At 42.2% G+C, this 13069-nt stretch overlaps 2 protein-coding genes across 3 annotated transcripts; one reads left to right on the plus strand and one right to left on the minus strand.

Annotated features, from left to right (window-relative positions):
* Window positions 1–2793: 2793 nt before the first annotated feature.
* vma21 (vacuolar ATPase assembly factor VMA21) lies at window positions 2794–4878 on the plus strand. The gene is made up of 3 exons (XM_004541016.4): window positions 2794–2993; window positions 3236–3345; window positions 3921–4878. The coding sequence occupies exons 1-3, from the start codon at window positions 2932–2934 to the stop codon at window positions 4058–4060; spliced, it is 312 nt and encodes a 103-aa protein (XP_004541073.1). The 5' UTR covers window positions 2794–2931; the 3' UTR covers window positions 4061–4878.
* Window positions 4879–9864: 4986 nt separating this feature from the next.
* LOC101486160 (gap junction alpha-3 protein) lies at window positions 9865–13045 on the minus strand. 2 transcript variants are annotated; one of them, XM_004541014.5, is made up of 2 exons: window positions 12725–13045; window positions 9865–11838 (listed from the first exon to the last, which is right to left on the minus strand). In XM_004541014.5, exon 2 carries the CDS (start codon window positions 11812–11814, stop codon window positions 10729–10731), a length of 1086 nt encoding a protein of 361 aa, XP_004541071.1. In that variant the 5' UTR covers window positions 11815–11838; window positions 12725–13045; the 3' UTR covers window positions 9865–10728. The 2 variants fall into 2 exon arrangements, with proteins under 2 accessions (XP_004541071.1, XP_004541072.1); XM_004541015.4 differs by lacking the exon at window positions 12725–13045 and adding an exon at window positions 11974–12090.
* Window positions 13046–13069: the final 24 nt, after the last annotated feature.

The raw sequence follows: 13069 nt of genomic DNA on the forward strand, positions 1-13069 counted from the left end.
AGCCACAGCTGCCCTGGGGCAGACTGACAGAAGCGAGGCTGCCATATCGCACCATCTGCCCCTCTGGCCATCACCAGTAGGCGGTAGGTGAAGTGTCTTGCCCAAGGACACAATGACCGAGACTGATACTGAATTTTTAATGCAATCATTCAATTTTTTATACAGTGCAAATTTGCAACAGCAACTGCTTTAAACAGGCACTTTTCTATCATAAGATAAATATCATAAAATATTACAGAGCAAACAGACACTTAGCAACAGTGGGAAGGAAGAACTCCCTTTTAACAGGAATCTCTGGGAAAACCAAGCTCAGGGACGGGCAGCCTTCTACCTCAAATGGTTGAAGGGAAGTAGAAGAGGAACCAAGAAAATACAGAGAGACAAGGACGAAACACACATTATGGAAGTGAAAAGTGAAGAAATTTAAACGTAAAAAAAGCACTCTTAAAAGATTGCAGAAAATGTGAAGTCTCTTGAAAATAAGCAACAGACTGAATCCATTTTGCTGAAAAAGGAAGAAAGGAAGAAAAGAAAAGCAGAATCTTTAGCAAGAGTTTATTATTTGTGAGGTGAAATTACATTTCAGGCTGAATGACATGAAAAACTGAATGAAAAAATATTAAGTGGCTGATTTGTAGTAGTTTTTTAGGTGAAGATAAAAACCGGATGTATGGTTAGACACACAATAAAGGCACAGGAGGTGAATGAACTACACTGACAGGTTTATTGCACGGTTCAACATTGGGGATGATGGCTGTTGATTGACAGCTTTTAAAATGAGAACGAAACCGAGCCACCTGATCCATGTGAGTCATCGCTACAATCACCAGAATCATAATTAAGCTCATCATATAAGATACTGAAGGAATAAGCAAGCGATGTATAAACTACACAGGACATTAACAGAGAGACAGCAGGAGATCATCATCCCACACAGGTGAGCAGTAATATTCATGCCACACAGGGAAAAGGGCCACACCTCAGTGCCATCTCATCAAACTGCTAATTCCTCCGCCCTCCTTCCTCCACATTTAAAGGTCAAGGCTTACCCGTTCACCTCACGAGAAATACACTTGGTTTCACAAGTTTACACACAAGAACGCACGATCGATTCAGAAACCGCTCTCCTGTGCTTCCTCTCTGTCTCCCAAAGGGCAAAATCTAACAAAACAAAAGAGGCAGAAAACAGTTTTTAAAATTGCTCATGTTGGTTCATCTGCAAGAAGATTTGAAATTAATATGAATCACCATGACAATCGGCTGCATCTTCACACTCACTGACGTCTTTAGCGAGTTTTTTTTTTCTTTTCTTTTTCCTCCCCTCGGATAACTACTTGAGAGTGAAATTGCCACTGAAAGCGAAACGATTATTTAGAACATGGGTCCCTAGATTCTTCTTAGAGCTTCTCTTTCGTCTCTTTTGAGTCTTTTCAAACTGAATGTGTTTTTCGGGAGCCTGCTGAGCGTGAAACTGGTAACAACAAAAGCCAACTGGAGCAGAAAGTGCCACTCCCTGAGACTCAGAGAGGAACGCTTTGACCAGAAACGTAGGTAATGCACCAATACTAAATCCACACAAATTGCTCATAATGGACTAAATGGCTTTCTGTTACATCAGCAATTAAACAGGAGATAACAGTGTAGCAGTGTTATTCAGGAGTGTGTGTACAAACACATGCCGACCATGTGAACTGTGCATGCACAGCCACTGAGGACACTGAGGCTATGTTATGTCATGTTATTTTTTTCCATTTAAGAATGAAGTAATGATAGTTGACGTATTAAAATCCACCCACTTTTATTTTCAGAGAATATCTTTGGGAATGGAAGGGCAGTGAAGTGCTGTTTATATGACTGTATTTATCTAGCTCCCTGCTAGGAAAACATTTATTTTTTAAAACTAATCCAATTGCAATAACCATTTTAATTAGCAATTTTAAGATTTCACATAACAGCTTGCAGAACCACTTTTATTGGCAATAACTTGAATGAATCATTTTCTGTACGACTATATAAGTCTCTCACATTATTGTGGAGGAATTTTGGCCCACTCTTCTATACATATGCACAGCTCTCTAAAGATGCTTCCACAGCATTATAGTTGGGTCTGGACTTTGAGTGGGCAACACCTTGATTCTTTTCAAGCCATGCAGCAATAGATTCGATGCTGTGTTTTGGCTCATTGTTCTGCTGTATATTACAATTTTGACCAAGTTTTAGAAAGTGTACTTTATTGGTCCCCGTGGGGAAAATCCCTCTCTGCATTTAACCCATTCACTCAGTGAAGCAGTGGGCAGCCATTGGGCGCCCGGGGAGCAGTGTGTAGGGACGGTACCTTGCTCAGGGGTACCTCAGGGTAGCTGTTCAGAGGAATCGAACCCCCGACCTTCCGATCATGGGGCCACCACTCTACCTACTGAGCTATCCCTGCCCTCACATAGCTGTCCTCACATTAAACTGTAGAATACTTTGGTATACAGAGGAGTTCATGACTGGTGCCCAGGTCCTGTGGATGCAAAACAAGCTCAAATCATCACCTTCCACCACCACCAATAGTTCTGGGAAAAACAAGTCATACTTGTACTGTCATGAACTTGAATCTTTTAAGGATTTCCCAAACAGAAAGTGGTGAATAGTCTACTTTTACCAACATCTGGGCTGCAAATTACCCTCATGATTCTACAGCAGTCAACAGTCCGATGCTTTATGTTGCTGAAAGATAAAGCCAGCCTTTATATCCTCAGATTACTCGGGCAAATACATTCTGTCATCGCGAGACTATCTGGCGTCTAATCTCATCATGTGACCAGTCTCGTGACCATCCCGGAAGAAGCGATTTTAGCGCTGTCAACACAACGCTTTACAGAGAATAAACGCGAGAATATTCGCGCACAAGTTTCGTCGTTGTGTCGCTTCATTTACAGTACAGCAATGGACGGATCTATGAAAGCATCTCTGGACGCTTCCGCCCCACCGCCGCAGTATTTCAGAGGGTGAGAAAATAGTATAACGAACTAGCTAAGCTAACGGCTAGCTTGTATACCTAGTGACCTGAAAACCCGAGCTCTGCGGTGCCGTTCATTGCCATAGAGACATATCTTTTATGTGGCACAATCCGGGAACATAGATGTAATTTTCACCAGGGTACACATCCACATCCGTAGTCAGCGTGTCAGAGCCCCCGTCGCTGTGTGGTTTGATCCCGGCTGACTCATGAACTTGTGCTCCTTTGCAGAAATGAAAGCTCCCTGGTTTCAGCCCTCAAGACTCTGCTGTTCTTCACCATCCTCATGGTCACGGTGCCCATTGGACTCTATTTCGCATCAAAGGCGTACATCTTTGAAGGTGAAGTGTGTCCGGATGATTGTGGACTTACCTCCACTCTGTTCCTGCTTTCACATTTTCTTGGGGTTTTTACTTTATTTTGTAAACGTAGCACATCATCCAGATTTTAAAATCTATTGATCAGTGGTCATCTGCTGACAGGTTAATAGAGCAGTCAGTTTATCTTTAAGCTCTAATAGTAAGAGTCTTTTAGCATAGTATTTGTCATTCCATACCAACATTTCCATTTTAGATGATATAATAAAGCTAATCCAGATGAGAATGTGCATTTATTCTGGATCTAGGGATTTATCGGAACTCTTTCCCCCATAATTATCACATTTGACGACCTCCTCAGTACCCACAATGACAAATATACTGGTTTATATCACCCACAATAATCGAATACAACCAGAGATGCTGTAGGTTTATATGGAAAGACATAACAAGCCACTGCAGCTTTTATTTTTCTGGGTTTCATTCTGTGCCAGAGAAAGTTGTGTTTAGCACCTCAATATAAACCTGACTTGTGACACTTTAAACTCCGTGATGCAGCTGCTGGTCGTCGCCATTAACGCTCTGCTTCTGTTTCGTAGGTTCGATGAAGATGTCAAGCTCTGACAGTTATTTCTACGCAGCCATTGTTGCGGTGCTCGCTGTGCATGTGGTTCTGGCTTTGTTTGTTTATGTGGCCTGGAACGAAGGCGCGCCTAAAGGCAAGGGCAAACATGATTAAGGCATATCCTTATCAGCTTAGAAGACCAGAGGAGACAGACCGACCGACGTGGGGAGGGATCCAAGCCCACCCCCCTCCCCTCACACCCCCTCCCAGGTCATGGGCATTGTAAGACCATCTACAATGAGCTGCATTAGAGCTCCGAGGTTAAAGCCTGAAACTACTCTGTGTTCCCCGGCAATGGCGGGGGGGAGTGGAGCTTGCTGAGTGTGCTTGCTCACCAGCCTCAGCGGGCCCGCCTTCTTGACTTTCTTTTTTTCTCTGAAAATATTACTTTTGTCAACAGAGGACAGCCGTGGTTTTTAAGAGGCTTTGTCATAAGCTGCCATTTGGCTAAGTGCTCTAAGTCCCTTCTCAGCAAAGAGTTTGTCTTGTAGGAAAGCATCTTGGGTTTTGACTGATGTGTGCAGGTGTGCACGCACACACACTTTGCCTCATGTTTAATGCATATGAAAGATTTGCTTCCAAAATGCTTCAATTAGCTCGAAGTCATGTTATTTTAATCACATTTCAGTTGTTGTACATTTGAGGATGTCTCTCAGCATCATTATAAACCCATAATGTGCTTAAATCTCACGCAAACCATATCATTCGAGTCATCTGTTAACCCTTTTAAATCGTGTTTAAATTTGGTTTTCTTTCAGTTGATGTGCGTTTGTGTGCCGTAGCGTGGCGACATTATGAAACTTTGGTGTTGCAGTGAGTTCCTAATTCACACTGTATTTAAATTTGTGTGTTTTGTGTCGATGATGTAGCCAGTGACGTTGGTCGTCATGCAGATGTGAGTGCCGACTTGTTCAAATAAACTGGAAAGTGTACATTTTTGTTGTTTCTAGTGGTATTTTCTAAAAATACAAAGATGAAAGGAAACGATTTGTGCTTGGTTAAAGAATTAAACTGATTCTCTACAAAATCATCTTTTATTTTTAATAAAGTGCAGAGTTTTGTTTTCAGGTTTCTAGTGTGCGTCCTGTTTTTTTACATGGTCTAATACCAGAACAACAAACTGACTACTATAAATGTGATATTAAAAAACACATTTAAAGTATTATCTTTTGCAATCCTCTGATTAAATCTTGGATGAACTGTTTGTTTTTTGTTGTATTTTTATGAATAAGGCCTGCATGTGATGAGTGAGCCTTATCACACAAGAGGTCATGACTTCCCCTACTATTTGTTGCCATAACTAACCAAAAAATGTGCGCACAGAGATCAAACATCCTCGTAAACAAACTTATTTTTAATAGTCCACCCCAGAAGCACATTTACACATTGTCACAACAGTTCCAATCCTAACATTCAGTGTGGAAAACTGTCAAAACTGATTATTTAATTCATAAAAATATCTTAATGAAATAAAGAAAACATTTGCAAACCTCATTAACATGACCCAGATTTTTCCCAGGCCTGATAAAGACTGTAGTGAAAACCATTAGAATTTGGTTGCCAAAATAAAACAAGCTTTGTCTCACATGTCTGGGAAGATACCTTATTGACCTCTGCAGGGAGTCTGAATTGTCACATGGTGGCAGTAAATGGTCAGCCAGTTCCCACAGACAGCGCGGTAAAAGAAGCAGGGATAAGACCCGGCAGCTGCCTGGCCGTAACAACGTTTTCTGCCTCGGAAACCATGTCAGCAGCTGATTTCTCTTCGTTTTTTCCCTTCACACTATGAGAGCCTCTTCTCACCAGCACCGCTTTATGTGTGTGTAGCTCCCACACTGTACTCCAGAGTCGGAGCTGTGCAGCCTGCCTGCAGTGAGTTTAACAGGCTGGTGTTGGTGATGAGGTGACAGGCCTGCGAGCAATCAGACTGATTCAGTCAGCAAACATCAGATGTCTCCCCCCCTTCCTTTGGCTGATATTTCATACGCTTACCCTTGCAACAACAGAAAGATGGGGCAAGGGCAGGCTTTGCTTTTGGCTCTTTGTCATTTAGCACACATTAGCAGGTTGAATGCATAGTGTCAGTGACATGAAAAGCAGGCCAGAGAGAGCTGAGCGTCTACCTAAATGAAGGGTTACAAGCGATACACGTCAGCACTCCTTGATGATTTTCTTTTGTATACTCTGTCCTGTAACAGAGTTCAGATAACTCATGTATAGCACAAATGTTCTTGGTGCACTTTACATCAGCTCATACTGCATGTAGTAGAACATACACTCACCAGCCTTCATTAAGCACGCCTGTTCAGCTGCTCATTAACACAAATGTTAGCCAAGCATAGGTTCAAACCGAGCATCAGGATGGGGAAAGAAAGCGATTTAGCTCATTTGACCCTTGCACAGTTGTGGGCATCAGATGGGCTGATCTGAATATTTTCCACACAACCATCTCTAGGGTTTACGGACAACAGTCTGAAAAAGAGAAAATGCCCAGTGAGCGGCAGCTCTGTTGTGGCCGGAGGTCAGAGGAGAATGGCCCCACTGTAGAGCGCCTTTGTGATGTGGTGGAGCGGGAGATTCACATCATGGACGCAGCTTGTCTGATGCTGTTGTGTCAATATGGACCACAATCTCTGAGGGCTGTTTCCAGCACCTTGTTGAATCTCTGTCACAAAGAATTAAGGCAGCTCTGAAGGCAAAAAGGGGAGTTCAGCCCAATACCAGGAACATGTACCTAATGAAGTGGCTGCTGAGTGTATCAGATGCCTCCCTCACTTAGATTTCCCTGCCCAGCAGATGGCGTGCCCAACAGATGCAAAGCTCAAACAAGCAGCTGTGTTGGTGTTTAAGTGAAAGTAAAGAAAGAGGGCAGTAGAGTACCACGCTACAGCTGGTGGAAAATAAAGTCCACCACACTGAAACCTCGGGGAGCAAACAGAGTAAGACAGGAGAATAACTCATCTGGACACTTGAGATCATATCCACCATTAAACACAACGAAGGAGGCACTTTATTGTGTTAGTCTGCGTTGTTATTTCCCATGAAATTCAGCTCAGGCGCTTTTGAGAAGACAGCAGGATATGTTTCAACACTTTAGAAGGTTTTATTTCACAGTTTCATCTGTGTAGGTGTTTAAAACTTAGAATTCAAGACAATTTAATTCTCAGTACATAGAGCTACATGTTAGGTTTACCAGAAACAACTGATATGTCACATAGATTTCTACATCTATCATACTTTCAAATCACTGACTAAAGTTTCATCATCAGGCGCTTTTAGATTAGGTGCTAATGACCAGACGCTCATCAAGGAGTGAAAAACCTATCCTGTTTATGCTCTGGTGTCCTCTCTGATGTGACACGTGTTGTGACATCAGGGTAAGATCCAAAGACCTGCCTAAAGTCCTTCAGAACGAGTTTCTATTATTTATCATTATCATTATTATTTTAGATACCTTTAAGGTCAGAAAGAAACCACAAAGATCTTCAAATAAAATATTGCATAGTAAGGAAAATAACAACAATTGATTTTTCCACTAAATACACCCCAAGAAGACTCCATGAAGCCATAAAATTCATGTAGGTAACTCTTGCAAGCTGTAGTGTCATAGTGCATGTAGCTACAATCAGAAATAGATGACCAGAATATGAAGTCTTTCAGGAAAACTCAAACAGAGCCACTTTTACAGCTAACATAGAGGTATAATAACTATTATGCTCTCTAACTGTAACAGTATCCTTGACAAAGGCCAAAGTTGTCTTTGCAGTAGCGGAACTGCAAACCAGCTGTGAAAAATGGCGGTGAAAATGTGATTCAGGGTGGCTTTGCTAACTCAGGGACAGGACATAGAGCATTTACTGATTCACCTGTGTACATTCTGCATCACATTAAAGAGTGCTTGAATATAATGCAAAGCCATTTGTCCATGAGCCAAATCTTAACAGGAAGTGCACCTTTAAAAAGGATGATAATGCTAAGTGCACAAGGAAATCTATCAATGGATGTCTCTGAAACCTGGAACTGAGTCAAAAACAAGATCCTGCTGTAGTGTTTGGGGGATTTGAAAATGGCTAAACCTTCAAGTGAAATAAGTCAGTCAGTCAGTTGTCCATCCATCCATCCATCCATCCATCTCTAATTCAGGGAAAGGAGTTGAGCTGGAGCCTATCCCAGCTGTCATATATAGCAATTCTTTCAATTTACAATCACAGAACACCTCTGTATACTTTTAGTCATTAATTTTTTTTTGTTATATTAAACAGAGATCATGTGAAGCAAAGAAAGTATTAATAACACACATATAATGACAGACATGAGGCATCAGTAGCATAATATTTTTGGTCCATCACCCCAATTAAAATAACAATATTTTTTGTCGTCCTTGGTGGTCATGCTACATTTATCAAAACCTCCCGGGACATTAGAAAAAACGCAGTTTTGTCCAAGAAATGTGTTTCATGGATGCTTTTATTTTTGTGAAGCAGGAAACAGATAAAAGCGCCACTCTTAGGTTATTTATGCTTTATGTAACAGACGGAACTTTTTATGGCTGTAGATAATTTATCAGAATGTGCTGAATATGTCCAAAAATGTGCTACGCTGGACATCTTCTATCACAGTCCAACAATCTGATGGTGAAAGTGAAGCCCTGCAGAAGGATTTCATTTCAAAGCGCACTCATTTCTCTTCATCTGTCATCTTTTTTCTTCTCTCTCAAATATGGTCACATTTTTATTTCAATATCGCCTCCATTTTTTATCTTCATTTCCAAAGATGGGTGGAATGTTTTTTAAAGACTGACTTATTGATTGATGAAGCTGACTCTTTAGTCTGTTGCGCTATTATGTGTTTTCACAAGTAACACACGAGGGATGTAAAGCATATTGTGCTTGGCACCACAACAGACGCAAGAATAGTCTAGTACGTCCAGTTTTTGCTCATTGCAGATAGAAACTGAGAAACTGTAGCCCTCTGATTGATATATATATATATATATATGATATAATGGCAGGTTATGTAGAGGAGAATAATATGTCATGACTCCATCATGAATCATCATTAATTTGCAAATTCGGAACATATTTTAATGATTTAATTTCCACAAAAGTTATTTGACACAACAAATCACACCTTTCAACTTTTATTTTATTTTGAAAAGATTTTTAATTTTTTTCTATGGACACCTAAAATGTAAATGTGCCCTTTGGGTTGACTTTTGTTTAAACGTGGTGTAGGCTATAAATGAAACAGACGTGACAGTCAAGACAAAAAAGGTTCAGATATTTTTTATAGCGCATGTTTGAGGTATAAAAAAAGATAATTATTCAACACACTTTAGTGGGCTACATACTGAACTTTGAGGATAGAAACACAGTAAAGATCCTATCATGCTCGTATTGATCTCATACCGATATCAGTATTGGTATCAGTACTATCGATATTTAGATGAATCTAGAAAACACTACAATGACACCCGGATGGATAAGCTAAGAAAATGGATGGATGAACCCCTTGAGGCATCAAGCATAGAGTCACAAGGGTGCTTCCTCATGATGTACATGCTATGAGTTTCAAGGTTTCCATGCCAGCGATGTGTGCCTTCTTGGCACAGATGAGTATAAGATATGCATGCGAGGGACACGCAGACAGCAAAGACTTTCCACGTGTTTATTCTCGCTTCAACATGTCTGTTTTAAACACGTTAAAATGATGAGTCAAACATCACGTGGCATGTCCTCATTTCAGAGACCCCGTGTTCGTTAACAGTGTGATCGTTTTCAAAAGAGAAGCCTTCAGAGCTGCGCTGCATTTCAGCTTCTGTGTGGGCCAATATTACAGCTGGTTTTCATGTATTATCACCAGGGTTATGACATATGAATAGTTGCAGTGTGATAAAGACTCAAAATCACAAATTGAAGTGCAAATTTAAGACAATTTATTTCAAGCAGATTTGCAAACAAGGTTGTCATCAAGTGCTTCAAAGCAAACAAACGCCACAAATCCAGACATGAACAAGAATAAACCAATCGACATGCTTTTCATTACCTACTTTCTGGCTGCCTCAATAAAAAAAAAAAGAAGGAAAGAGACAGTAAAAATGTGGGAACTCCTGAGACCCGTGCAATATCTGTTTTTGAGGCGCACTGTGGAATTAGTAACAGCAGTTCAAGCCTCCAATAAATTGTCAGGTATTGCACAACTCTTTACTTCAAGTCTAAGCAAGTGAACTATGCTAGATGATGACCTCAAAACATTTAAAGGGAGTTAAATTTAACTTTTCTCCCTATCTGATTTCCACGAATGAGGTCAGGTCAGTGCTGTGCAAGTTCCAGCCCTGAATTCTAGATGTTTCACACATTGAGAAAAATAAAGACGAGCTCACTGTAAACCTGAGCAGACCCTCTCTGAATGGTGGAAAGATTCATACCAGTCAACACAACTTAGAAAACACAGATACAAATACTAGTCTGTTGCCGCAGCGACAGACTAGTATCTAACATTTAATGCTACAGTCTGAAGTGAGATCCAACTTTGTTTCTCCACATATAAAGAAGCAGAATTTCTTTTATTGTGAAAGTTTATCAGAAATGTTGTTGCTGTTTTTTTGTGGTTCCATTTCAGGCTTCTCTCTGTGCCCTGTAAATACTACTCCCCTCTAAGCTGGAATGAGTCAAAGCAGTGCCATCTTGAAGAGGGGAGTCAGTTTGGCATGTATGAACACTTCCAAGCAACATATGATCCCCTTGCACATTTTAAGACCCCTCAGAGAAACATAAACCTCCTCATATCTTCAGATCGTCTATTCTAGTCTTGCTGTTGCTGTGTTTGGCACTGTGGCCAGGCCTGGCCTGCGTAGGTGACCCAGGGGCAGATCCTGCTCCCTTCTTTCCTTTCAGGTCACATTCCTCTGGCTTGCTGGTGCTGCTCCTCTCCACCGCCAAGTTGTCCTTGTTCTGTTTGTAGGCTGCCTTGCTGTGGTAGGGGTGGAAGGACGAGTCTGTGGCCGCGGTGTAGCACGGCACTGGTGGGTAAGCTGGCTGGACTTGGCGGTGCTCGTGGAAGTAGTCATCGTAACTTGGGGCAAATGGCACTGCAGTCTCGCCAGGCTCCTTGGAGATACTCCCATTGGACTGGTTGCGCCTCCTGAAGGTGATGCCCTGGCTGCACTTGGTGAAACCCAGATGGTAGATCTCTATGAGGTTGAGGAACAGAGACACAGAGGCCACTCCAAGCATAAAGATGATGAAGATGGTTTTCTCTGTGGGGCGGGATATGTAGCAGTTAACCACATTGGGGCAGGGGGGTCTGTCACATGTGTACATGGGTTTGAGCTCAAAGCCGTACAAAAAGTACTGGGCCACGATGAAGCCCACCTCAAACAGCGTCTTGAAGATCACATTGAAGACATATGTCCGCAAAAGCTCCCCCTGCAGGCGGACTCGTCCCTTATTGTCTCTTATCAGAGCCTTCTTGTGCTTCACATCCACAATGACAGTCTGTTTGTCTGATTGATGACTGTGCTCCTTTTCTCTCTCCTTTTCTTTCTCCTTCTGCTTTTCCTCCATCCGGACTAGATGGAGAATGTGCCCCAGGTATATCAGAGTCGGTGTGGATACAAAGATTATCTGCAGCACCCAGAACCGGACGTGAGATATGGGGAAAGTGATGTCATAGCATACGTTCTCGCAACCGGGCTGCTTGGTGTCGCAGGTGAAGCCCGACTGCTCGTCGCCCCACACCTTCTCTGTCGCAGCACTCAGGATCAGGATGCGGAAGATGAACAGGACAGTGAGCCACACCTTCCCCACGACGGTGGAGTGCTCCTGGGCTTTTTCCAGGAGCTTTCCCAGCAGGTTCCAATCCCCCATGGCTGTGAGAGGTCAGATCTAGGACTACAGAGGATTTGAAAATAGAAAAAGTTATTTCATCTATAGACTGTTGTACACAGCAACAGAGATTAAATGACTACAGTAAAACTAATCCTGAGCGTACGCCTCATCCTTCCTGACGACTAAAAATTCTCTTACCAAGTTCAGCAGAGATCAGAACAACCAAGTCTTTTGGGAGCCAAGCTGCTAACTGAGCGTCCAACTGGGCGGCCGCCACTGAGCAGGTAGTGGTCTTATCCGCGTGGGTGCAAACAGGATTATATTTACTTTGGGAGGGTATATATTTGGCAAGTGTGGACAGGAGGAAAGCAGGTTTCAGACATGATTCTGCGGCTCCTGGCCTTCATGACCCACGCCATGGCAACACGAGCCACACGAAGTGAAATCAAACACTGGGCAGATGTGGTGGGAGTGTGAATTAGAAACAGTTGAGTAATGTTAGAGCTGTCAGCTCCTGTGACACATTAGGTTTTAAATAGATTCTGCTTCTGATGAATGGTCTATACAGTAGTAAGAGTGGAAGTAGAAGGTATGCTGCTCTGGAGGATGAATTCAAGTGTTGAAATGTGGCAGGTGGGCTGACGCTGAGGGAGCCAGCACCAGCTATCGCAGATTGGACAGCAATTTAAATATGGGACCCGCACTCCACGGTGTGAGATCCCACATTACAATGAAGAATAATGCCATCATTCGAGGAAAAAGAAGTGAAACAACTTCAACTTCTGTTCTCACATAAGACAGCTGTTAACCTGCACTTACAGCATTTGGCCACAGCATGAACCATTAATAAGTTAACTTTAGGTTTAGGACTATAATTTAAACTCCTGAAGAAACAAATATTTCAGTCTATAAAGCATAAAGTTAAAAAAAAAAATCACAGAAAACTTACATTTACTGGAGAAAGTCACCGTGTCAGCTCATACATCCTCTGTGGCAAAGCTTCCCACGTCTGGCAGGGTCCATGAGGCCTCACTGCTTTACCGACTGGCCTCAGTGCAACACTAATCTTAGGACCCCCAACAATGCCCTTGAATGGACAGGAAAAGCAGACTCTTGCGAGCCACAAACTTAGTTCCACGCCGACAAGCTCAGTGACTCAGTCTTCTGTCTTCAAATACAACTCTCGCAGAAATCAGAATCCAGGCCCAGGGGTCTTTAGCCGGCCACAGCACACATATGCACACACACTCAACCAAAGAACCAACCAACAAACCTGCTCTCCCTTGACCCTCCC

This window comes from Maylandia zebra, linkage group LG2, assembly GCF_041146795.1.
Source record: "Maylandia zebra isolate NMK-2024a linkage group LG2, Mzebra_GT3a, whole genome shotgun sequence".
NCBI classification, from domain to species: Eukaryota; Metazoa; Chordata; class Actinopteri; order Cichliformes; family Cichlidae; genus Maylandia; species Maylandia zebra.